This window comes from Acinonyx jubatus, chromosome B2 (assembly GCF_027475565.1).
Source record: "Acinonyx jubatus isolate Ajub_Pintada_27869175 chromosome B2, VMU_Ajub_asm_v1.0, whole genome shotgun sequence".
Taxonomy (NCBI): Eukaryota; Metazoa; Chordata; class Mammalia; order Carnivora; family Felidae; genus Acinonyx; species Acinonyx jubatus.
The window spans coordinates 9,708,649-9,731,947 of record NC_069385.1 but is presented as its reverse complement, the minus strand read 5'-3'; the positions used below and the strand labels follow the sequence as shown (position 1 = coordinate 9,731,947).

Here is a 23,299-nt window from a genome sequence, read left to right as displayed (position 1 = left end):
TCCTCAGAGGAAGGAGCCTGAAACATCTTGTTATTCAGACAGTAATAAGGAATGCCTCCCCAGACCAGGTGGGCATATTGCCAGGACACAGGGAGCCGGCTTGTCGGGCTCCCACTGACCAAAACCGAAACAATCTGGCATCTAATGTTAAGTACAGTAATAAGTTATAAACCATTAAAAAAAAAAACAACCAGGAATCCATGTGCCCATACTGATGGGGAGGGAGAGAGAGAGAGGGAGGGACAAGAGGGAAGAAAGGGAGACAGATGGAAGGAGAGAGAAGGAAGGGCTCTTGCTTACAGGGAAATGCCAAATGCTGAAAAGTACACGGGGAGGGCGTGCTGCAGTTAGAAAATCATCATTGTGCAACCATCATGATGAAGACTGGATCAGGCAGGGGAGTTCAGTAGATGAGGAGCTGGATATCTGCATGGTCCTAAGTATCTCCCCACAGTCAGTTGATTAGTTGCAAGGGGGAAAATCACTAATTATACTGAGTACACGTACTCTGGGTCAACCGAATCCTATCAAAGGTGATGTAGACCATTAGATGGTCGTCAAGGCAAAAACTGCTCTCCTCTGACTGTCTGCACACCGATGATCTCAGGTCTGTAGTACACAAGTCCCAAGCAATTCCATGCCCCTACTAAAATGATATGCTCTAAAGACCCATAACTAACCCTAAGCGAAGTGTTAAGTCTATTAAAAGATTAATGTATTGTGGGGAGCCTGGGTGGCTCAGTCAGTTAAGCGTCTGACTTTGGCTCAGGTCATGATCTCACGGCTCGTGAGTTTGAGCCCCTCGGCAGGCTCTGCCAGCACAGAGCCCGGAGCCTGCTTTGGATTCCGTGTCTCCCTCCCTCTCTGCCCCACCCCTGCTCGTGCTCTGTCTCTCAAAAATAAACATTAAATAAATAAACAAATAAATAAAACGATTAACGTATCATGAGGGGTGGAAGTGGGAACAAAGGATCGGATCCAAAATACTCAGTATATAACGGTGTTACCTGAGTGAACTATAGTAGAATGAAGATGTTCATTCAAAGCCATGTTTCCAATGATACGCATTATATTTCTCTGTATTTTGGGACAATCCTTGTGAAGTTGGTACAGCCTCTGAAGTAGTTGCAAGCCTCCATTTGCTTCAATTTCATCACAGTGTGTGGGTATCTAGCACGATAAATTAATGAAAGCTCACCGTATGTTGCACAAATTCACTAGCGAGGTGACACAACATGCTGACGGCACAGCTAGGGGCTCCTGCTCAAGGACAGAGACCCAGAGAGACCACCCAACACTCTCCTCGCAGCTCACTGAAATAAATAAGCAAATTCCTATCTATGCGGGAGGTGCTTCAAAATCACTGAAAAAAATTAAGGCGCATCTCACCAGGGCTTCTGAAATGTTTACTCTTACTCTGCTTAGCTCTTGGTGGGATCTAACTTGACAATGTCATTATTATAGAATTGTTTCAATTTTTTTATCTTAATTTTTTTCATGTTTATTTTTGAGAGAGCGAGCGAGCGAGCGCAGGAGAGGGGCAGAGAGAGAGAGGGAGAAACAGAATCCAAAGCAGGCTCCAGGCTCCAGGTTCCAAGAACCACGAGATCATGACCTGAGCCGGTCAGACAACTAACTGAGGCACCCCAGCACCCCTAGAATGGTTTCAATTTACAGTGATACTTTGACTGGCTTGAAATTACCTTAAAAAGATTCTCTAACCGAGAAACCTGCCACCTGATAATGGGAAGAAAAACCCCATTCAAGTGGCAGCTTTTGCTTCTGCAAACAAGAACTCCCAGAGAATGGCACCATGTGCCGCCCTGCACACCAGCCCACACAAGTCCTCAGGTCTGGGGCTCTCCTAAAATTCAGGAGTCAGAAACATTTTTTAAAGAGAAAGATCAAATGATAAAAATAAAAAGGAAAGAAAGGGGATATGAATTTTTAATAGAGAAAAGGGATAAAATACAGCCAAAGGAAATACGTAATATTACGGAAAGGCGACAGTATTGACCAACAAGCCCTCACAGTGTGCCAAGGTCACCGGCATGACCTTGGCCTCTTCCCATCACTAGCTGTATTCACTGACATGATGCTGTGTCCTGTATATGCAACACTTTTCATTCTCTAAACTTTTACTGAATCTGATCACATTTTAAGTGCATTTAAAAGTATGCCCTTTAGACATATGTCAGTGAGATAATGTAATAAAGGTATTCCACACACTGTACTTTCTACTGAAGACAGATCTAATGCTTCAGAAACTGATCATAAGCTACAAAACCTCTAGCACTATTTTCCCATGTGCCCTTCTGAGCTACAACACTAACACCTCTGCTTTGTACGCAGTTCCTAACTCCGCTGGTGGGAACTAAAGATGACCAGAGACCACTATGCTCCTGAGCCGTGTCTAATGGTCCTCAAAATTAAACTGGGAAGTTTAAAATCTCTAGGATGGAGTTTCTCACGATGCAGGATGAACTACTTCCAGCAGCCTCACCAGCGATGCCCGTTACAAACACAAACTCCCGGGACACCAGCCCACAACTACTAAGTTGAAGCTGCTAGAGGTGACCAGGAAATGTGCGCTTTCAAACATGCTTCCTGAGTGGTTTTTATGCATTCATGTTTGAGCATCACGAAGTCTGTTGCTCTTTTCTTTTAAAATCAAACTATGATCATGACAGAAAAGTTGTCATACATGCCAAAAAACTTAAAAACCACTAATATAAGCTCTGTTTAAAATTCAAGAGTATGGCCATCCAAATATTTACCTTTTTTCTATATTGGCTTCTTTGGCAGATTGTTTTACTGGAAATTAACTACCTGGTAATATTATTTATAAAAAAGATCTGAGAAAGGTAGCATAAGATAGCGTAATTCAAAGGTCAACGCCATATTTAAACAATGGGTTGCTTTCTTTATATGCAATTAAGATTAAATCCATTTTCAGAAATACTTGGCAAAAGGAAATACATGTATCGGTGCTAAGTCATGATTATCAATTCTACAACTAAATGGGGAAAAAAGAAAATTTTTAAATAAGCAAAAAGCTTCTTTTCTTTTATAAAAAATGAGGATTATTTCGCTTGAATGAACCATGATGTACAATTTTTTTATTGCGATCATAAAAAGTAAACCGCATTTTGAAAATGCAAGTTACCTCAGAATGTTTTACCAAAGCTTCTAAACAGAACATTTCCACTGTAGCTGAAGGAACTTCTCCAAAACTTTCAGCATAAGGAAGTCCATTTCCTCCAAAACACCATAAGCCACCCTGAAAGATAATTAAAATGTTTACTGAGAAGAGTGACTCATATTTTTTGTTTGACACACACACACACGAAAAAATCCCTGTATTATACACAACCTATTTTGGAAGCTGAAAGGGAACTAGTTATGCAAGTTGTTGCTTACTAGAACAGAAAACATAAGGGATCATTTCTAGAGGAGGCGATCTTTGCATCTTCCTTACTTCTTCCTTCTGTGTCCTCTTCTCTCAAAGTATGAAGACTGACACACAATTCTTTACCAAGTAAGAAAAGCCTAGGGTTGACCATAATGTTCTACTGTCAGATGATGGTGGTGGAGTCTACCTGAAGTCTATTAATCAAAATAATAAAAAAGAGAAAAGGCATTGCTGGAAAAATATAAAATGAAGACAAACAATGACAATGATCAGAGAACTTTTAACTCTTCCTAAACTGAAATTCAAGATCATATGGAAGAATAAACAGAAGGGTTAGGAAAACCAGAAGACAGAAGAGGAGTGTGCACTAGCCCTAATAGCAAAATATAAGAATAAACTGGGAAAAGAAAATTTCAACTATCATCACAGGTCAAACGCTAATGTCACTAGTATGCAATAATCCCCTACAAATCAGTGGCAAAAATATCAACAATGCTATGGAGAAATGAGCAACAGTCATAAACAGAAAGTTCCTAGGAAAGGAAATCTACAAAACAATGCCCAACACAACTTATAATGAGAGGCATGTGTGGCAACACTCATGAGAAAGGATAGTTTTCATCTATCAGAGGGGTGGGGGAGCGGGCATTCCCATCACCCTGCAACTTTTATGGAGGACAACTTAAGGACAGCTGTCTAAATTACAAGTGCCCGTGCCCTTCAACAATCCAACCTAGAGAGACACACATAGGCAGAGTAATACAGGTACAGGTTTGTTCACGGCGACAGTCTTTGTAAGCACTACCTACTGCCATCAACAGAGGGCTGGTTAAGTAATGATGGTACCACTGTACAATGGAATGCTATGATAATATAAAAATTTGGGGGGCACCTGAGTGGCTAAGCTGGTTAACCGTCTGACTTCAGCTCAGGTCATGATCTCATGGCTCATGAGTTCGAGCCCCACGTCAGGCTCTCGGCTGTCAGCTCAGAGCCTGCTTCAGATCCTTTGTCCCCCATCCCTTCTGCCCCTCCCTCTCTTTCTCTTTCAAAAATAAAATAAACGTTAAAAAAAAGAATATAAAAATTTTTGAGTCTCCTCGTATGCTGGCATATACCAATCTCCAAGATGAACCCGTAAGTGAGAAAAAGAAAGGGCAGAAGAATGTGTACTGTATGCTATAATATGTGTAAAGAGTATGTGTAACTGTGAACGGGTGTGCGTGTGTGTGCATGTGCGTGCATGTGCGCTGGGTGAGGGAGACAGAAGGGATGAAAAGAAGACATTACTGCATCTCCTTTGAAGTGCTTTGTGTTTGCACGAGGGGCCATAACTGTGTGCATACAGGCCACCTGCTGGCAAAAGAACTCAACTACAAGGTAATGTTTTTCAAAAATGTATATAGAAAGCCCAGTGTTTCCTATAGGAAATATAATCCATAAGTTTCTCCATTTTGAGTTAATATACAGGGCTCATGGCTCAGTAAACCCAGTAAATATTCAAAATGTTTGATCATTCTATAATTCTTACTCATGCCCTCCTCTCTTGATGTCACATTCTGTTTTTCCAAGTTTAAACATGCTTACATCTCAAACGTTTATGCTACTTAAGTAGAGGCCTGGCAAGGGACTAATTCATTGAGAGTCATTCTCTCCTCTAGCAGGGATAAGGGTAAACAGTGAACTGGTGGGCTTTGGGGGATGGGGAACTTTTCTTAAAAGATGTACCACCACAACCTGCCTCCCCCAAATCCTTCTCCCTACCACACACCCCCAAATCACCTGACCTCTTTCTAAGCTAAATGCTCCAAGTAAATAAAAAAGGAAAAAAATTACCTAGGATTTTACGTTTCTCTTGATCATTTTCTAAGTGGGAAATAAAAATACAGTTCCAATTCCAACCTCATTAGCAAAGCTTCTAAGTTATTTATGAACTGGCAGATTGTGTGGCAGTTAAAAACACAAGAAAAAGGAATAAATAAAAGGTATAAACTCGTGGTGTGAGCATATGGAATATATTCTAATTCTTAACATGAAAATAAACATACATAGGTTACTGCTGCTTTATCGCTAGATTAAGACAGAGCAAGTTTACATAAATTCGTAAAAGTTTAAGAAATGCCACACATCAAATTCTGTAAGTGCAACCAAAAAACAATTTCTTTTTTTTTTTTAATTTTTTTTTCAATGTTTTTATTTATTTTGGGGACAGAGAGAGACAGAGCATGAACGGGGGAGGGGCAGAGAGAGAGGGAGACACAGAATCGGAAACAGGCTCCAGGCTCCGAGCCATCAGCCCAGAGCCTGACGCGGGGCTCGAACTCACGGACCGCGAGATCGTGACCTGGCTGAAGTCGGACGCTTAACCGACTGCGCCACCCAGGCGCCCCAACAATTTCTTAAGAATGAAAGAAATGCAGAGGAAAAGAAAGAGAGTGACAATGTTAAAAATAAAGAGTAAGGTATAAAAATCAAAAGGCAAGTAACAAAGCAGAAGAGGGATGTCAACTAATAAAGTTACTAAAGAATTTACATCCATATTCTATATTAGTCGTAAGTGTAACAAAGAATTTTATGTATCATTTTGTAAATATCATACTCAATTTGAGACACAACATTACTCTGGATTAACATGGTATTTTTCAAATGTATCTCAACAAATTTATAATGGCCAAATGATTTCATACATAATAGATACCTTGTTACCATATAACCTATGCTCCTTTTAAACAATATCCTTATAGTTATCAACACTTTTGTCTGCCATGCAAAAATACTTTGACTCATAACAGAAATATACCAGCTGTCATTTAAGCATATATAAATTCGTGCACAGCTGGCTCCCTTAGCAATGTCATACTTCATTCATCCATTATTCCATAAATATTTTGTGAGAACATATTGTGTGGGAGGCACTGTATTTGGTACTAGGGACATTATTATCGACCACTGGAAGGGAGTAAGACAATTACATAAGCAAACAGATAAATATACAGCATAATTACACAATGGGATAAATGCTACGAAGGGCGATAAATGCACTAAACATTTGAGATAGAGAGGAAGGTCTCTCTGAGGAGCTGACAAGCTGAAGGATGAAAAAGCGGCCATATGACAAGCTGGTGGCAGAGAATCCCAGGCAGAGAGAACTCGAGCAGGTAGCGAGTTTAAGGAACGGAGAGTGAGGGCCAGCGGGGCTGGAATACAGTGAGCGTGAGGGAGAACGAGCAGGAGGGCAGGGACGGTCAGTAGTGAAGAGACAGATGTAGGCAAGCTGCCAAGAGATGTGACATCTGAAAACAAAAGGAGAGTAGGCAGATCACTGCCAGGATGGGTGGAGAGCAGGGGGACAGAGAGTCTTGCTACTGCTTCTTATTGTGGGACCCTCTGTTTTAAAGTGTGTAAAAGCTATCCTTCCCCCGTTCATGCTCTGTCTCTCTCTGTCCCAAAAATAAATAAAAAACGTTGAAAAAAAAAAATTTTAAAAAGGGGCGCCTGGGTGGCGCAGTCAGTTAAGCGTCCGACTTCAGCCAGGTCACGATCTCGCGGTCCGTGAGTTCGAGCCCCGCGTCAGGCTCTGGGCTGATGGCTCGGAGCCTGGAGCCTGTTTCCGATTCTGTGTCTCCCTCTCTCTCTGCCCCTCCCCCGTTCATGCTCTGTCTCTCTCTGTCCCAAAAATAAATAAAAAACGTTGGAAAAAAAAAAAATTTAAAGTGTGTAAAAGCTAATCCCTGGCATTTCTGCATAAAAACTGACAACCTCAGAACTCTGCAAATTATGCAAACTAACTGGGCTTAGAAATGGTGTGTTTAGGGGCACCTGGGTGGCTCCGTCGGTTAAGTGTCCAACTCTTGATCTCGGCTCAGGTAGTGAGTGATCTCATGGTTTGTGAGATGGAACCCTGTGTTGGGCTCTGAGCCGACTGCACAGACCCTGCTTGAGATTCTCTCTCTCCCTCATTCTCTGCCCCTCCTCAGCTGGCACTGTCTGTCTCTCTAAATAAAAAAATAAACAAACAAACTTAAAAAAAAAAGAGAGACGGTGCATTCATTCTAAAGCATGAGTTGCAGACCCAGGGTCATTCTTAAGGGCCTGGAGTAGACAGAATTCAGGGTCGGTAGGGTGTATGCTTGGAGGAGAAAAAGTTACATCTTTAGCTTCCCGACATCTAACAGAAATTTTGTAAACACAGACAATAAACCATAGTAATGGTAACAATCTGTGTGACTCTGTCGGCAATAGAGAGTACAGATATTTTCGTATTACATCTCATTTGTGGTAGCTCTCTGAGGGAGAGAGAGAGAATCCCAAGCTGTCTCTATACTGTCGGCGCAGAGCTCGACGCAGGGCTTGATCTCATGCTCGTGAGATCATGACCTAAGCCAATACCAAGAGCTGGATGTTTAACCAGCTGAGCCACCCAGGCACCCCAAAAGTTAAAGTGTTTTAAAAATAAACTTCAACTTTCCCATTTTACAGGTCTCTTCCTGTTATTTAATGCATGAACAAGAAATACATGATACCAAAATTATTTTTGGTAACAGTATCCCATATAATTGGTTTCTTTTATAATCCTGTGTATTGAGTTTTATGCATCTACAAACAAGTTCACAGACTTTACTAAATCACCAAAGGGGTCCACGGCGATTAACAAAGGTGAAGAAGCCACGCCCTGGAACCCAACAGCTGGGTGGGACACCTGCCAAGGCTGCGTTACCTCAGTGAGGAGGCAGTTTCGTATAGAAGCAGCGTACTGTCCCTTGAAGGGTGCTTAGAGACTGCCACAAGGCAGGTCTGACAGATCTCTAAAAACCAGATGGACACCCCTCCTACCTCTTCACTCCCAACTTCTTGGCAAGTAAAAAATCGGAGAAGCCTGACTAGACAGGGGTAGTGGGAGGAGAATAACTGAGATGGAGTTGCTCATTGGTCTGATGAGATAGAGCTTCAGAAATGAAATTAAATATTTTTTTCAACATTAAATTAATTAAAGAAGTACAACTTTTTGGTTAGGTTTATTCCTAGGGATCTCACTGTTTTTGTTGTAAATGTAAATGGGATTGATTCCTTAATTTCTCTTTCTGCTACTTCATTATTGCTGTTATAGAAATGCAGCAGATTTGGGGCGCCTGGGTGGCTTAGTTGGTTAAGCGTCTGACTTCAGCTCAGGTCATTATCTCACGGTTTGTGAGTTTGATCCCCGTGTCGGGCTCTGTGCCGACAGCTCAGAGCCTGGAGCCTGTTTTGGATTCTATGTCTCCCTCTCTCTCTGTCCTTCCCCACTCATGCGTGTGCTCTCTCTCCCTCTCTCAAAAATAAACATTAAAAAAAAAAAAAGGATTGCAACATATTTCTGTACGTTGATTTTGTATCCTGTGACTTTACTGAATCCGTGTTATCAGTCCTAGCCACTTTTTGGTGGAGTCTTTTGGGTTTTCTACATAGAGTATGTCTTCTGCAAGTAGTAATTTTACTTCTTCCTTGCCAAACAAACTTAACCAAAGAGGTGAAAGACCTGTACTCTGAACACTATAAAACACTGATGAAAAAAATTGAAGAGCTCACAAAGAAAGTGAAAGACATTCCATGCTCGTGGATCAGAAGAACGTGGTTAACATGTCTATACTACCCAAAGCAATCTACACACCTAATGCAATCACTATCAAAATGCCAACAGTATTTTTCACATAGTTAGAACAAGCAACCCTTAAATTTGTACGGAACCACAAAAGACCTCAGATAACCAAAGCAACCTTGAAAAGGCAAAGCAAAGCAATGCAAAACTAGAGGCATCCAAATTCTGGACTTCAAGTTACATTACAAAGCTGAAGTAATCAAAACAGCATGGTATTGGAACAAAAACAGACACGTAAACCGATGGAACAGAATAGAGAACCCAGAAATGAACCCACAACTATATGGACAGCTAATCATCGACAAAGTAGGAAAGAATATCCAACGGGAAAAGGGCAGTCTCTTCAACAACTGGTGCTGGGAACGCTGGACAGTGACATGCAGAAGAATGAAAGCGAACCACTTTTTTACACCATACACACAAAAAAATTCAAACTGGATGAAAGACCTAAGTGTGAGATATAAAACCATTAAAATCCCAGAGGAGAACACAGGCAGTAACCTCTTTGACATCAGCTGTAGCAACTTCTTACTAGATATGTCTGCTGAAGCAAGGGAAATAAAAACAAAAATAAACCATTAGGACTTCATTAAAATAAAAAGCTTCTATACAGCAAAGGAATCAATAAAACTAAAAGGCAACCTATGGAATGGGAGAAGATATTTGCAAATGACATATCTGATAAAAGGTTAGTGTCCAAAACATATAAAGAACTTAGCAAACTCAACACCCAAAAACCAAATAATCCAATTTAAAAATGGGCAAAAGACACAAATAGAAATTTTTCCAAAAACATCCAGATGGCCAATGAAAAGATGATACATGAAAAGATGCTCAACATCAAAACTACAATGAGATATCACTTCACACATGTCAGAATGACTGAACTCAACAACACAAGAAACAACAGGTGTTGGTGAGGATGTGGAGGAGGAACCCTCCTGCATTGTTGGTGGGAATGCAAATTGGTGCAGCCAATGTGGAAGCTAGTATGGAGGCTCCCAAAAAATTAAAAATAAAACTATCCTACAATCTAGCAATTGCACTAGTAGGTATTCAGCCAAGGAATACAAAAATACTAATGCAAAGGGATACATGCACCCCCATGTGTACAGCAGCATTATCTACAATAGCCAAATTATGGAAACAGACCAAGTGCCCATCAACTAATCAATAGATAAAGAAAATGTGGTGTGTGTATATATACATACATATACACACATACATAAATACGCATATACATGTGTGTATGTACAACAGAATATTACTCATCCATCAAAAAGAACGAAATCTTCCCATTTACAACAACAGGGATGGAGCTAGAGAGTATAATACTCAGCAAAATAAAGAAGTCAGAGAAAGACAAATACCACTCCTGTGTGGCATTTAAAAACCAACACAAACACGCAGAGGAGGGTAAAAAAGAAAGAAAGGCAAACCAAGAAACAGACTCTTCACTAGAGGACACACTGGTGGTTACAGAGGGGAGGTGGGTGGGGGGCTGGGGGAGTAGGTGAGGGGGATTAAGGGAGGGCGCTTGCTGTGATGAGCACCTGTGAGGTATGCAGGTGCTGAATCACTACACTGTACACCTGAAACTAGTATTATGCGGTATGTTGTTAACTAATATTGCTCTGTATGGTAACTAACTGGAATTTAAATAAAAACTCTTTAAAAAAAAGTGTTCAGAGGACAGGGAGGCAAATCAAGGTGAAAGCAGCACCTTCCAAATGAAAAATCAAAAGTACTTCATTAATCACAAAGCATTCATTGTTTTTTTAAGTACCAGAAACAATTTCTTTTTGAAATTTCTACTGAAAGGATAGATCTATGTGTGCGTGTAGTCTGCCCAGCAGAACGAAATGTTTTGAGTAAATATCAGTTTCATCATTTCCACTGTGATCTATGATACCTAAATATACTGATTGGAATAGAGTCAAGTCAATGCAGTTAAAAGGTCACATGAATTACTTTTTCAGACATCACTTTGTTTAGGGGAAGATTTTGTTTAAAATAAGCCAACTGAGGGGCACCAGGCTGGCTCAGTTGGTGCGGCATGTGATTCTTGATCTCGGGGTTGTGAGTTCGAGCCCCAAGTTGGGTGTGGATATTACTCAAAAATAAAATCTTTAAAAAAAGAAAATAAAATAAGCTGAGAAGGGGGGGGGGGCATCTCAGATGGCAGGAAACCTACATCATCTCCAGGGTAGTAAATATCAAAGAACACATACACACAGTATATGTTAATTATGAACGTGCAAAGGTATACACACACAAAGTCCTAGGGTCTTTAAACTGCTGGCCAAGGCCATGGCTTCTGGGCAGGAAGGAGGTGGCATAGTATATCAAACTACTTTCTCTCTCTTGACTTAGCAAAATGTTAAAAAATGCTATAGAAGGTGACAGAACACTATAGAAGTTAGGATGATCTTAACTCAATAGTAATAAGCAAAAGAAAATCTATTGTGCTGAAAAAGAACATCAGGCCAGGTACCAGGAGCTCTGGCATGGGGACGAGGAGAGGAGTGATAGTGGGGACAGAGGTCAGTGGGACACCTGTGGCAGAGAGCAGGGAGGCACATCCACCCCATTGTGCTTACTATCCTGCTGATAACAGTCTGGTCCTGGCAAAGCTCAAGCTATCAGAAGCCGGACAAGACCTGCTGAAAGTGAGGCTGTGCTCCCTGCCTCCCAGATGAAAAGGGAAGCCTGAGAACAGAGAAAGGTCCAGATAAGGAATTATTCAGAATGAGAGGTGCATGGTCTTCAGGACACCAGCAGCACAAGCAACAAAAGACAAAAACACACAAATCGGACTTCATCACCATTAAAAATGTTTGTGCTGCAAAAGACACTATCAGGAAAGTGAAAATACCCAGTTTGGGAGAAATATTTGAAAATAATTTTTATCCAAAATATACAAAGAATTTTTAGAATAAAAAGACAAGTAACCCAATTAAAATATTAGGCAAAGGATTTAAACAGATGTTTCTCCAAAAAAAAGTATATAAATAACTAATAAGCACATAGAAAGGTGCTCAACATCATTAATCATTAGGGAAATGCAAATCAAAACCAGAATAAAGATGTCACTTCACACATAATGAGATGGCTGTAATAAAAAACATAGGTGGGGCACCTGAGTGGCTCAGTAGGTTAAGTGACCGTCCAACTTCAGTTCAGGTCATGATCTCGCAGTTTGTGAGTTTGAACCCCACGTCAGACCACTGTGCTGACCGCTCAGAACCTGGAGCCTGCTTTGGATTCTGTGTGTGTCTCTCTCTCTACCCCTCCCCGACTCACGCTCACGCATGCGCTCTCTCACTCTAATAAATAAACATTAAACAAATTAAAAAAAAAAAGATGGGTAACAAGTGTCAGCCAGTATGTGGAGAAATTAAAACCCTCATACATTGCTGGTGGGAATGAGAAATTATGCAGCCACTGTGGAAAATGGTTTGAAAGTTCCTCAGAGTTAAACAAAGAGTTACCATATGGACCCAGGAACTCCACTCCTAGGTAGACACCCAAAAGAATTAAAACCATATGCCCACACAAAAACTTGTACACAGATATTCATAGCAGCATTATTCATGATAGCCAAAAAGTGGAAACAACCTAAATATCTATCAGCTGAGGAATGGATAAACGAAATGGGAGTCTATCCATACAATGGAACGTTATTGGCCACAAAAAGGAAAGAAGTACTGATACATGCTACAACGTGGACGAACTTTCAAAAGTCAGACACAAAAGGTGACATATTGGTAACATACTAGATGGTACCCCTTATGTGAAATGCCCAGAACAGGCAAATTGAGAGAGAATGGGAGTACATTAGTGGCTGGGGCAAGGGGCAATAGAGAGCGACTGCCAATGGGCTCAGACTGCCCTCAGGTGGATCGGAGTTGGGAGTCCGTTTAGGCTACTACCCTCAGGACACCACGCTCTGATTCACTTGGATGAAGCCTCTGCTGTGCACGCCAGTTATTTACATCCAGTGAACGGGCCCACAGCTAAAGCAGTGGGAGGAAGGGATGCAGGGGGAGAGAACATAAACCCTTCAACCAAAATGGCTTTTCATGTGCGAGGCAGTCTTACTCCAAAGGTGTGGGGCGCCCTGCGGAGCACGTGGAGAGCTCCGAGGAGATGGCACGCACAGCTGAGCCCACCGATCGCCACTATGCAAACTTTACACCCTACTGTCCCTCTCCTGTCAACTTCCTTACCATTCCAAGGGGTAGCCACTCTGATAAACAATGGCCAGTCCATGCCCTGATCATAAGAAGGGCTCAGACTCGACATGTATGGGAAGCCATTTGGAAGGCTTAATGCAGGAACATGAGTGGATCGAATTCATGTTTTTGTAAAAATCACTCTGGCTGATGTGAAAGCGCAGAACTGGGGAGACAGGCAAGGAGCCTGCTGTGGAGTCTGAGATGATGGAGATGTGATAAGGAAGCTTTCTTGATCCAGCAAGATGGTGAACTTGGCTTCTAAGTGAATCCCTCCCACTACAAACATGTAGAAATGTCTGATGAAATGTAATACAAAACTATTCTAAAACATAGCCAAGTTCTAAAGAAAATGGGAAGAAGAAAGAAAGCAGAACCTCTGCGAGAACTGAAGATGGAACTTGCAGCAGAAGTGGGAAGCACAGGACTGCCGAGGTAAGATGCCTGCAGGCTCCTCAGATGGGATTTTCCTCGTTCAGTGCAAGTGATGTGGTTTTGGATGTCACATTCAGTGGGAACTAGATCTGGGATCCCTTTAGAAAGGCAGAGCCCTGAAAAGTTTGCCTCCTCCAAGAGAGCCTAAAAACTCTACTCACCAGCCTATGGAAGCCTGTTTCTGTTTGGGGCTTTGGATGAGAAATTAACCCCAGCACTAAGCCCTCTACAGATGTATCTGAATTTATACTTCCTATGTGCCACAGGAATCCCAAACCGGGGAATTCATATCAAACTAGTCCAGTGACAGCGAACCTCCTGGGGTATCCAACAGGGGCAAACACAAAAACTGCTCTGTGGGGACAGATTTACAATCCAGGGTGCTTGGGACTTACACAGAAAATGATCCATTCAGCTAAAGACAAGCTCACGGTAAAAACACATGACCCATATTAATCCACAATCCAACATAAGAGCTGATGCCACCACAGACGGGAATTAACACCTCAATGAACTTAATAGGAGACTGAAAGAGATTCTAAAATTATTTAAAAAATGAAAGCAAGAACAGAAGTCAAGATGAAAGAACAGGACAGTCTGAGGAAGAGATGACGGTGGCCAGGAGAAGGTGGCTACACTGCAGACAGTGAGACAAATGGACTCAAGCTATATGTGAAGGGACAGCTTTCAGGAACCGCGGACTGGCTGAACACGGAAGGAAGGAATCAACAAGAATTCCTAGCCGTTAGCTTAAGCAACGACCTGTATGCTGTCCCATTTACTGAAATGGAAGTAGAAGAGGAAGAGCTTAGTGGAGAGATGGTGGGCTGAACGTGCTGAGTTTGGGAGTTGGATTAGACATCCAAGCAAAGACATCAAGCAGGAAGTTGAATATTCAAATCCAGAGCCTGAGTTAGAACATGAGAGTAGAGAAATCACTTTAGGCATTAGGAGCATATAGGTGATATTTAAAACCTTGTAAATTACTATCTATTTATTCTTTAAGATTTAACTTCAGAGGCACCTCCATGAAGCCTTAAACGACCTCTTAACCACAGTGAAAGGCTCTGGAAGTAACCTGTATCTCTCTTACACACTCTGAGACTTTGTTTATTTACATGTCTCCCCACCATCTCTAACACCTGGCCCAGTGCCTGGAATACAACCAGGAGTCACCATGTTTATTCTGTTCCTGGATGGATGACTCTTCTAGGGTTCTGAATGCTGGCCTCTGGCACAGGATCCTAGAAAGGGTGGGCGGGCACTCCAAAATATTTACTCAATGAATAAATGAGCTAACCTTCTGAGCAGCTAGACTTTGACTGCTTTCACTCAGAGCCAAAGATGTGAAATACTGGATACACTCATCTAGCTCCGTTTGAGGTAAAGAAGCCAGCAACTGTCTGAGCTCTTCTTCAATGCAAGTATCCTGGAATAAAAGGAGAAACAATGCCCCATAGTTAAGCTCAACAACAGAGTACAACAGAAGTACCCAAAGAATCAAAACAAAACAAAACAAAAGAGCAGAGATAAATTGGTGCTTTTAGTCTTGAAACTCCATCACCCACCCAGGTAAATGAGCATCACTTAACTTTGAGTTCTGGACTTCCGTGTCTGCTACCTCAGTCCAAAAACTGCACAGTTTTAGCTCTCGATTTAAAATGGACTGTTATACTCTTTCTTCTTCTATTATGTTCTTGCTTCTAAAACCCAGAACTCATTAGTCATTTTCTCTAATAACTTACATCTAGCATGTTCATTTTTCTAATTTTCAACAACTGATTGCAAGTTTTCTGATTTTCATTTTCTAGGAAGGCCTAGAAAAGCTGCTCAAGAAGCACACTCTAATACCTATTAGTGGTTAGTATTTAACAACTATGAGGAGTACTACATTGATATCTACATGTAGTGGTTAGTAAATACCTATGCAAAGTGATACATTAGTATCTACATGTGGTGGTTTTCCAGGGGCTGTTTTGAGCCCCAGGAAACATTTAGCAATATCTTCAGTTTTGGTTGTTACAGCTTTGGGGATGCTACCGGCATCCAATGAGTAGATGCCAGGGATGCAGCTAGACACCCTATAATGTACAGAACAATCTTCAACAACAAAGAATTATTCATCTCAAAATGTTAGGAGTGTTGAGGCTGAGAAAAACTGATCTATAGCAATATTAGAACAAGTGACCAACTCATCGATGTTAATAGGCTATGAAGTTACCATCTGGTGTATAGAGACTTCCAATACCCAAAAGGGAAAATAACACAAAAGAAACAACATCTCCTGATAAACCAGGAAATCTTGGTATAAAAACTACAATTTCAGGTTTATATCTAGTTCACCTGCTTGTGAAAAGTAGACAACAAACTGGTGGGTTTTTGGTTTTTTTTCAAACTACTTTTTGAAAGGCTACTCTGCACCCTTCAGAGTGAAGATGTGATATGTTAATTTATTTTTCACTCACTGGATTATTTTATTACTTACTTCATTTAAAGATGGCAAAGGAGGTGGTGGCAGGAAAAAACGAAGATCACTCTCTTTGCTTCGTGCCAAACCGATAAGAGTTCTCAGATCACAGGCTTGAGCAATTATCCTATACTGGTAATCTATTGTAAAAGTATGTTGTTAGCACCCAAGTTGGCTTATAGCTGTTTCAAGAATTAAATAAACAATTTTTAAACTACAAGTTTATGATTCAAAATTTCCTAAGTCTCTGTTCACAATGTCAACTGCCTTTACAATACCAGTATGCCAGATGTCCAACATTTCCAGGACTGATCTCACAATTCTCCTCAACATATATGTAGGCATATCACAATCTAACTAACCTTTTGAAGAACTGAACCTTAAATGTGAAAATCGATAGGTCAGAACCAATTTAACTTCTCCTTTTTTTTGTAATAATTCTAGTGTTTAAAAACTGTTTTGCTCACTACTCAAAAAACCTGAGGTTGCATTGAGATCTACTGTCCCTGACACGGGATGGTGCTTTGGCATTACATGATGTCCATGAATAATGTGAGGTTCCAGATGGTGGTACTTTGTTTTAGTCTTCATGATTTCACCACTCCATCCTTTATGTATTGCCCTGAATGTTTGTGTCCCCCCTCCCCTGATACATACATGGAAACCTAAGCCCCCATGTCATGGTATTTGGAGGTGTGAAGTCTCTGGGAGCCCTCATGACTGGCATTACTGCCCTTATAAAAGAGACCCAGAGAGATCCTTTGTCTCCTCCACCCCGTGAGGACACAGTGAAAAGCTGGTCATCTATGAACCAGGAAGCACACCCTCACCAGACACCAATCTGCTGGCCCTCTGATCTTATATTTTCCAGCCTACAGAACTTTAAGAAATAAATTTCTATTGTTTATAAGCCACCCAGTCTATGGTATTGTGTTATAGCAGCCCAAATGGACTGAGCTATGTATTGTAAACAAAACTGCAACCCTGAAGCAGACATTATTTTTAATAATGGGTGAGTTCTTCAAGATCAAGTGGGGAACTTTTCCAAAACCTACATGCTAGGGCTCCAACTCTGATTTTTCTGATATAGTAAATCTGAAATGGAATCCTGGAAGGTAGTTTTTTTTTTTTTTAAAGATTTTTATTCTAAGTCTTCAAAGTAAGCTTACATTGTACGTTACTAAAATTACACCCACCAATCAATTAATTAGGATGTATAGAGGCAGAGATCTTATTCTGACACTTTTCTTTGAAAACATTATTTTTTATTTAATTGTTTTAATTAACTTATTTTTGACAGAGAGAAAGAGTGTGCGGGAGGGGCAGAGAGAGACGGAGACAGAGGATATGTCTGATAGCACTGGGCCCAAAGTGGGGCTCAAATTCATGAACTGAAGTTGGACATTTAACCTACTGAGCCACCCAGGCACCCATAACACTATTCTTTTTTATTTACCCCTTTTTATAAGATAACTCTACTAAAAAAGTACACTTTAGTCACTGTAATCAGAGCAAATCTAAACTCTTGCTTATGTACTTATACTGCAGAAGATGCAGTTGTTAAATACAAGTAAATATTTTAAATCTTCCTTTAAAAATACACACACACAAATCAGGTACATTTAGCCAATTATTAGTATTGGAGCCAAGCAGATTGTCAAAGGGAAAGCAAATATAACTGTATGGTACAGCGAGTGATTAAAATATGTCATTAAATAGGAACTGAAAGAAGATCCAAATACAACATTAGGCTATAGCTAATGGGTACCAAGAGTTTCTCTAACCAAGCAAAACTTCATTCTGGTAGAAAGTTACACAAATAGATAGATCTTCCCTAGTTTTGAGGCTGTTCTTAACCAACCTTATCCTGCTACCAGGCCAGCAGGCTTCCTACTTTCTCTATCACCGGAGTTTCTTTCAAAAACTTTTGAAAATAATTTTTGTATATATTAAGGTATGCTGAATTATTTTCCTTTCCTAGCATCTCCTTTCTTTCCCTTTATATCAGAGGTCAGGCACGAGCTGGTGGCGGGGCAGGTGCACAGAGGGGCTCATTACCATGCCAGTGGTGGGTCTCCGACATCTCCTGTACGGCCTGCAATCGCGCTGTCCTGTCCCCCGACTGGCTCTTCCTCAGGAGCAGCCACACAGCACATTCATGATCCTCCACATCGATGGTACTAAAAGTGTCTTTGCGGAAAGAAAAAAGAACAAGACCACGTAAACAGTGTGAACAGTTAAAACAACATTGTGTCCTCTCGCTTATTTAAGATGGTAGTTTGCAAGGATTTGAAATCCACAATAACGAATCCATTTCCAGGTATTGATAACAACTGACAGGGTTGTTCTCAGTTCTGCCATAGTATTTTGTTATATTTATTATGTATGTTATTAGGTCCTTTTGTTTTATATACTATGTTGCTTTCACAAAGTGGTCTCTTGTTCTTTTTCCTTAAAAACTTTTCTATTATGAAACATATCAAACATATAGAATCAAATACACTCACATCCATATGTTTACTACAACTATATTTAATCAATTTTATTATTTTGCCATATTTACTTTATATGCACGTGTGTGTATTTTTTTCTAAACCATGTGAAAGGAAGCTGCAGACGTAACATTTCACCCTTTCTCAGTCAACCCGATCTCCTAATAAGCCTGCATTCTCCTATATACTCACGATGCCATTATAACACCCAAGAACACTAAAACAAAAATCTTCCAAAACCATCTAAAATCCAGCCTATCGCCATATTCGAATTTCTCCAAGTGTCCCCAAAATACCTTCAGAGCTGTTTTTTAAAAACCGGGATTTGATTAAGTCTCTTTAGTATCTTTTAATTATTTTTTTAAAAAAATATTTATTTATTTTGCGAGTGAGCGAGCAAGGGAGGGGCAGAGAAAGAGGGAGGTAGAATCTCAAGCAGGCTCCGTGCTGCCAGCACAGAGCCCAACACGGGGCTCGAACCTACAAACCGTCAGCTCATAACCTGAGCCGAAACCAAGAGTCAGATGCTTGACTCACTGAGGTACCCAGGCACCTCTAGTATCTTTTAATTCTTAAAAATGTTCTCACCTTTTTCATGATGCCAACTTTGTAAAGAGATTGAGTAAGCTCTTTCATAGCTAACTCCACAGTGTAGATTTGCTTGATTGTAAAATCTACATTATTGATGCAATTTCTCATGATCAGAAAGCATGGGAGTGATTTTCTAACAAATTTAAAATTTTGAAACACGCATCAAGAGAAAAGGATATATTTAGTCTCAATATTCCCCTACAGCTATCTGACAACAAAACATCCACAAAGTGGAAGGAAGAAAACTGTCCATCAAGCCCTTAAAATTAAATAGAGCCCAAGAGAATAATGTCACTCAACCTTCCATATCTATAATAAACGTCAGTATAAGAGATGGGGAAAAAAGATCTCAAGTTGATCACCAAATGACTTTCAGATACTGATAAAGATTCCAAGTTAAATATTTGGTACCTACCAGCAAATGGGCCCCGCAGTATCTTGGCTGATGTTGCCAAAACTTTTCTTACTGCTTTGTGAAGCTCTTTTCTTGCCTGGTAAGTGATTCCTAAAATGATTACAAATTTAGATAAAACCAAGTATATATGCTTAATCCTATGCTCTAATACTTCAAAGAGAAATATATAAGCTACAAATTTTTTGAAAAACATAAAATAGCATTTTTCTCTTTCATTGTAACTATCAAAACAACTAAAACCATTATGCAAACACAGAACACTAGATCCCAAAATAAGACTTCTCTCCAAGTCAGGAAAAAAGTAAAAAACTAAACAAAAACAAAAACACTATCTAACTAACAACAAAACTAACTAACTAGCTAACAAAAATCCTCACATGCAACATAGGTTTAACTACATTCAGGAAAATGTCCCTTAACAATAGCCCTTCTCAAACTGAAATCTGGGGATACCTTAATGAGATTTATCTTTGTGATACAGATAAATTGTAAACTATAAAAATTATCTGTGTAATTGAAATTGTAATACACCAGGTGAGATAATAATAAATACAAACAGGACAGAGTGGTGACACAGACAGCTACAGACAGGGGAAACCAGAACCTGTCCCACTCAGGGAACATAATGTACTACCAGGCACGATTATTCTGGCCAACAATGTAGGAACAGGCAGCTGTAAGTCAAGTGTAGTGACTCACCAGGCTACCCACATCTTGATGAAAAGGTATGTATGCCTCTGCTCTAAAATTTCATGTTCACCAAACAACTGTCTGGTTACAAATTAGGTTTCCATGTGACCTAAATATGGAGAACAGGAATGTTCTGACTAATAAAGACAGGTTTTCCAGCCTCTGTGACAGATTTTTTTGCCCTCTGTTAATAAATTGGTATTCACATTTATGAATCCATGAGATGATTTTAGTTTGCATGAATAAATTCCTTAAAGCAGAAATATATCTAAGTAACAAAAATCATATTTTTATACTTGCCAAACTGAGGGCCAACCTCTGAAATGATGACCTTCACTACGGTGTGGAATTCCAAGGTTAGACTAAAATAGCCAGCTCGTCTTCGTGTCGTTTAGTTACAGAAGAATTGCAAACCAAATTAAATACGGAAGTCAAAAATCTGGCCTTCCATTAATCTTTAGGAATGTGGTTCTTACAGGATTTGGTGATTCTTAGAATCAGCTGAACCTATCTTGTTAATATTGTGTTTTAAACACTCATCTTAAAATTTAATAACTAGCTTCCATTTTTCACAAAAATGGGATTACTTTACCATAAACTTACCATAATTTTCTCTTTTATCTAAAGAAACTGTGTGCAAATATATGTATGACTTCATTTTTTCTCTTTCTACTACTTGAGTATCTAATGTCAAAGACTTCTTCAGAGCCAGAACTTCATATGTAAGAAATAAAGAACCGCTTAAAAAGAAACAAGAAATTCATCATAAATACATGATGTAAACGTAACATAAGAGTCACTTTTTTTTTTTTTACATGACAGAATAACAGAATTATATTGGCTATGGAGCTCATCAGATTATTGAGTATCACATAAATTGAATGGCCCAACCTGTACAACAGCCCAGCTCCTGAACCAGTAGATTGAGAAGACTATTTCCTATAAGTGGTGAAAAAAGGTAAAAGGGCAGAATTTCCCAAAATAGGATGGGAAAATAGTACTTAGTAAACACTGAGATAAAACGTGTTTTGAACAAAAAGTTTTATACACACCATCAATTTGCACCCCGTAATAAACAGAAGTTCCCTCAATATATACACTGTTGAGTGAGCCAGTATATTATTAAGCTTTTTGCGGCGGACTTTTTCATTTTTTATTGTGAAATAGAATATACATACAGTAATGTGCATATAATATACACTATATTTATGTACACATATATAAATGTATATATTTGTTATTCATGAATAATTATTATAATGCATTATAATAAATGAACTATTATTCATTTTAATGAATAATAATAATTACAATATCCAGGCAAAAAGCAGAACATTAACAGTACCTCAGAAGCCCACAGTGCGTCCCTTCCTGATTCTGACCCACTCTCTCATCTCTATAGCTAATTATCATCTTGACTTTTATTATAATAATGTCCTTGTTTCTCTTTATAGCTTGCCATCTATACACGCATCCTTAAACAACAGAGCTTAGTTTTCTCTGTCTGTAGACTTCATAGGAATGGAATCACACTGTTACGTATTCTTTTGCTCAGCTGCTTGTTTGTGAGATTCATTCCTGGTGTTGCATGTATCAGTAGTTTGTGCGTTTGTATTTTCCTATGGTCTGTGATGCAGCCATTGTATGGGTAAACAACTTACCCATTCTATCACAGATGGGCATTCAGGGAATTTCTAGCTTGAGTCTATTACAAACAATCCTGTTACACATCTTACACATCTACACTGTAACACATGTGGATTTGTTCCTTTAAGATACTCATCTAGAAGTAGAATTACGGACTTTCTGACTATATATATACTATTCACCTTTATTAGATACTGTCAAACTGTTTTTCCAAAAAGATAAGCCGATCTGTACTCCCACCACCAGCATATGAAAATTTCTCCTTTCCTAAGAGCCTCAAGTCAAGTTAAAGTCTCCTAAAGTCAATTTTTAAATGTGAAATACAACGTTCTTTGTTATGTACCCAAAATGAAGGAAATAAAGGGGTTTTTCCCTGATCAGACTGACCTACACGCTCCCTAAATCCAGACACAAAGGCTGCACTGTCTGGACTCAGGGCTTTATAACATCAGTTATAGTAAGCATTCTTCTGATCTTTGGTTTCCACCCTAAAGTTAAAGCAGGCAAGACAGAAAGGCCAGACACTGGCCAGCACCAGAGAAATAGACGGTCCTGAAGAATTCTCTCCTCTCTTGGGGAACTATCTGAGCACCCAAAAAGAGCAAATGCATTCAGTATTTTTATCATGCTTTCCATGAAAGACAAAATTCTTTACTAGAAACTATGTGATTAATTTTCACTATATTCCTGCGAAATAATTGCAAAATAGACAAAGTGTATTACATTTATCTTTTGCCTGGAATGATTCAAAGAGAAAAATCATCTGTCTTTTGCCTTACATTGGTGTCATGGAGAAGTGTATGTATTTGAATAGAAGGTCAAATATGCCTCCTTTATAGTTTTAGCACCTAAGAGTTGTATATGTGTGTATATATATCTATATGATCGCATATATAACAGCAAAAAAAGAGTAGTATAGCGGGGCGCCTGGGTAGGCTCAGTCGGTTAAGCATCCGACTTTGGCTCAGGTCATGATCTCACAGTTCGTGAGGTCGAGCCCTGCGTCAGGCTCTGTGCTGACAGCATAGAGCCTGGAGCCTGCTTCAAATTCTGTGTCTCCCTCTCTCTCTCTGCTCCTCCCCCACTCATGCTCTGTCTGTCTCTCCTTCAAAAATAAATAAAAACATTAAAAAAAAAGTAGTATTAACAAATAGAGAATTGTATTAGACACATATTAACATATACACCCTCCTTTCCCCCAAAAAAAGGAAGGAAAGTCGCTCCATTCATTAAGCATGTGCCTCTGAAGGGCATGAGATGGAAGATGTCAATCTGTTGGT

At 39.8% G+C, this 23,299-nt stretch overlaps 1 protein-coding gene across 2 annotated transcripts in view; it reads right to left on the bottom strand.

The window, feature by feature from the left end:
- SERAC1 (serine active site containing 1) overlaps window positions 1–23,299 on the bottom strand; it is a 66,588-nt gene that overhangs the window by 23,687 nt on the left and 19,602 nt on the right. The window contains exons 4-10 of one of the 2 annotated variants that reach the window (XM_027056545.2): window positions 20,976–21,112; window positions 19,683–19,772; window positions 18,243–18,374; window positions 16,203–16,324; window positions 15,018–15,146; window positions 3,167–3,280; window positions 1,008–1,170 (exon numbers count right to left, since the gene is read on the bottom strand). In XM_027056545.2, coding sequence (XP_026912346.1) covers window positions 1,008–1,170; window positions 3,167–3,280; window positions 15,018–15,146; window positions 16,203–16,324; window positions 18,243–18,374; window positions 19,683–19,772; window positions 20,976–21,112 — 887 coding nt within the window. The remainder of the gene's footprint in view (window positions 1–1,007; window positions 1,171–3,166; window positions 3,281–15,017; window positions 15,147–16,202; window positions 16,325–18,242; window positions 18,375–19,682; window positions 19,773–20,975; window positions 21,113–23,299) is intronic. The other variant, XM_027056547.2, reaches the window with a different exon arrangement.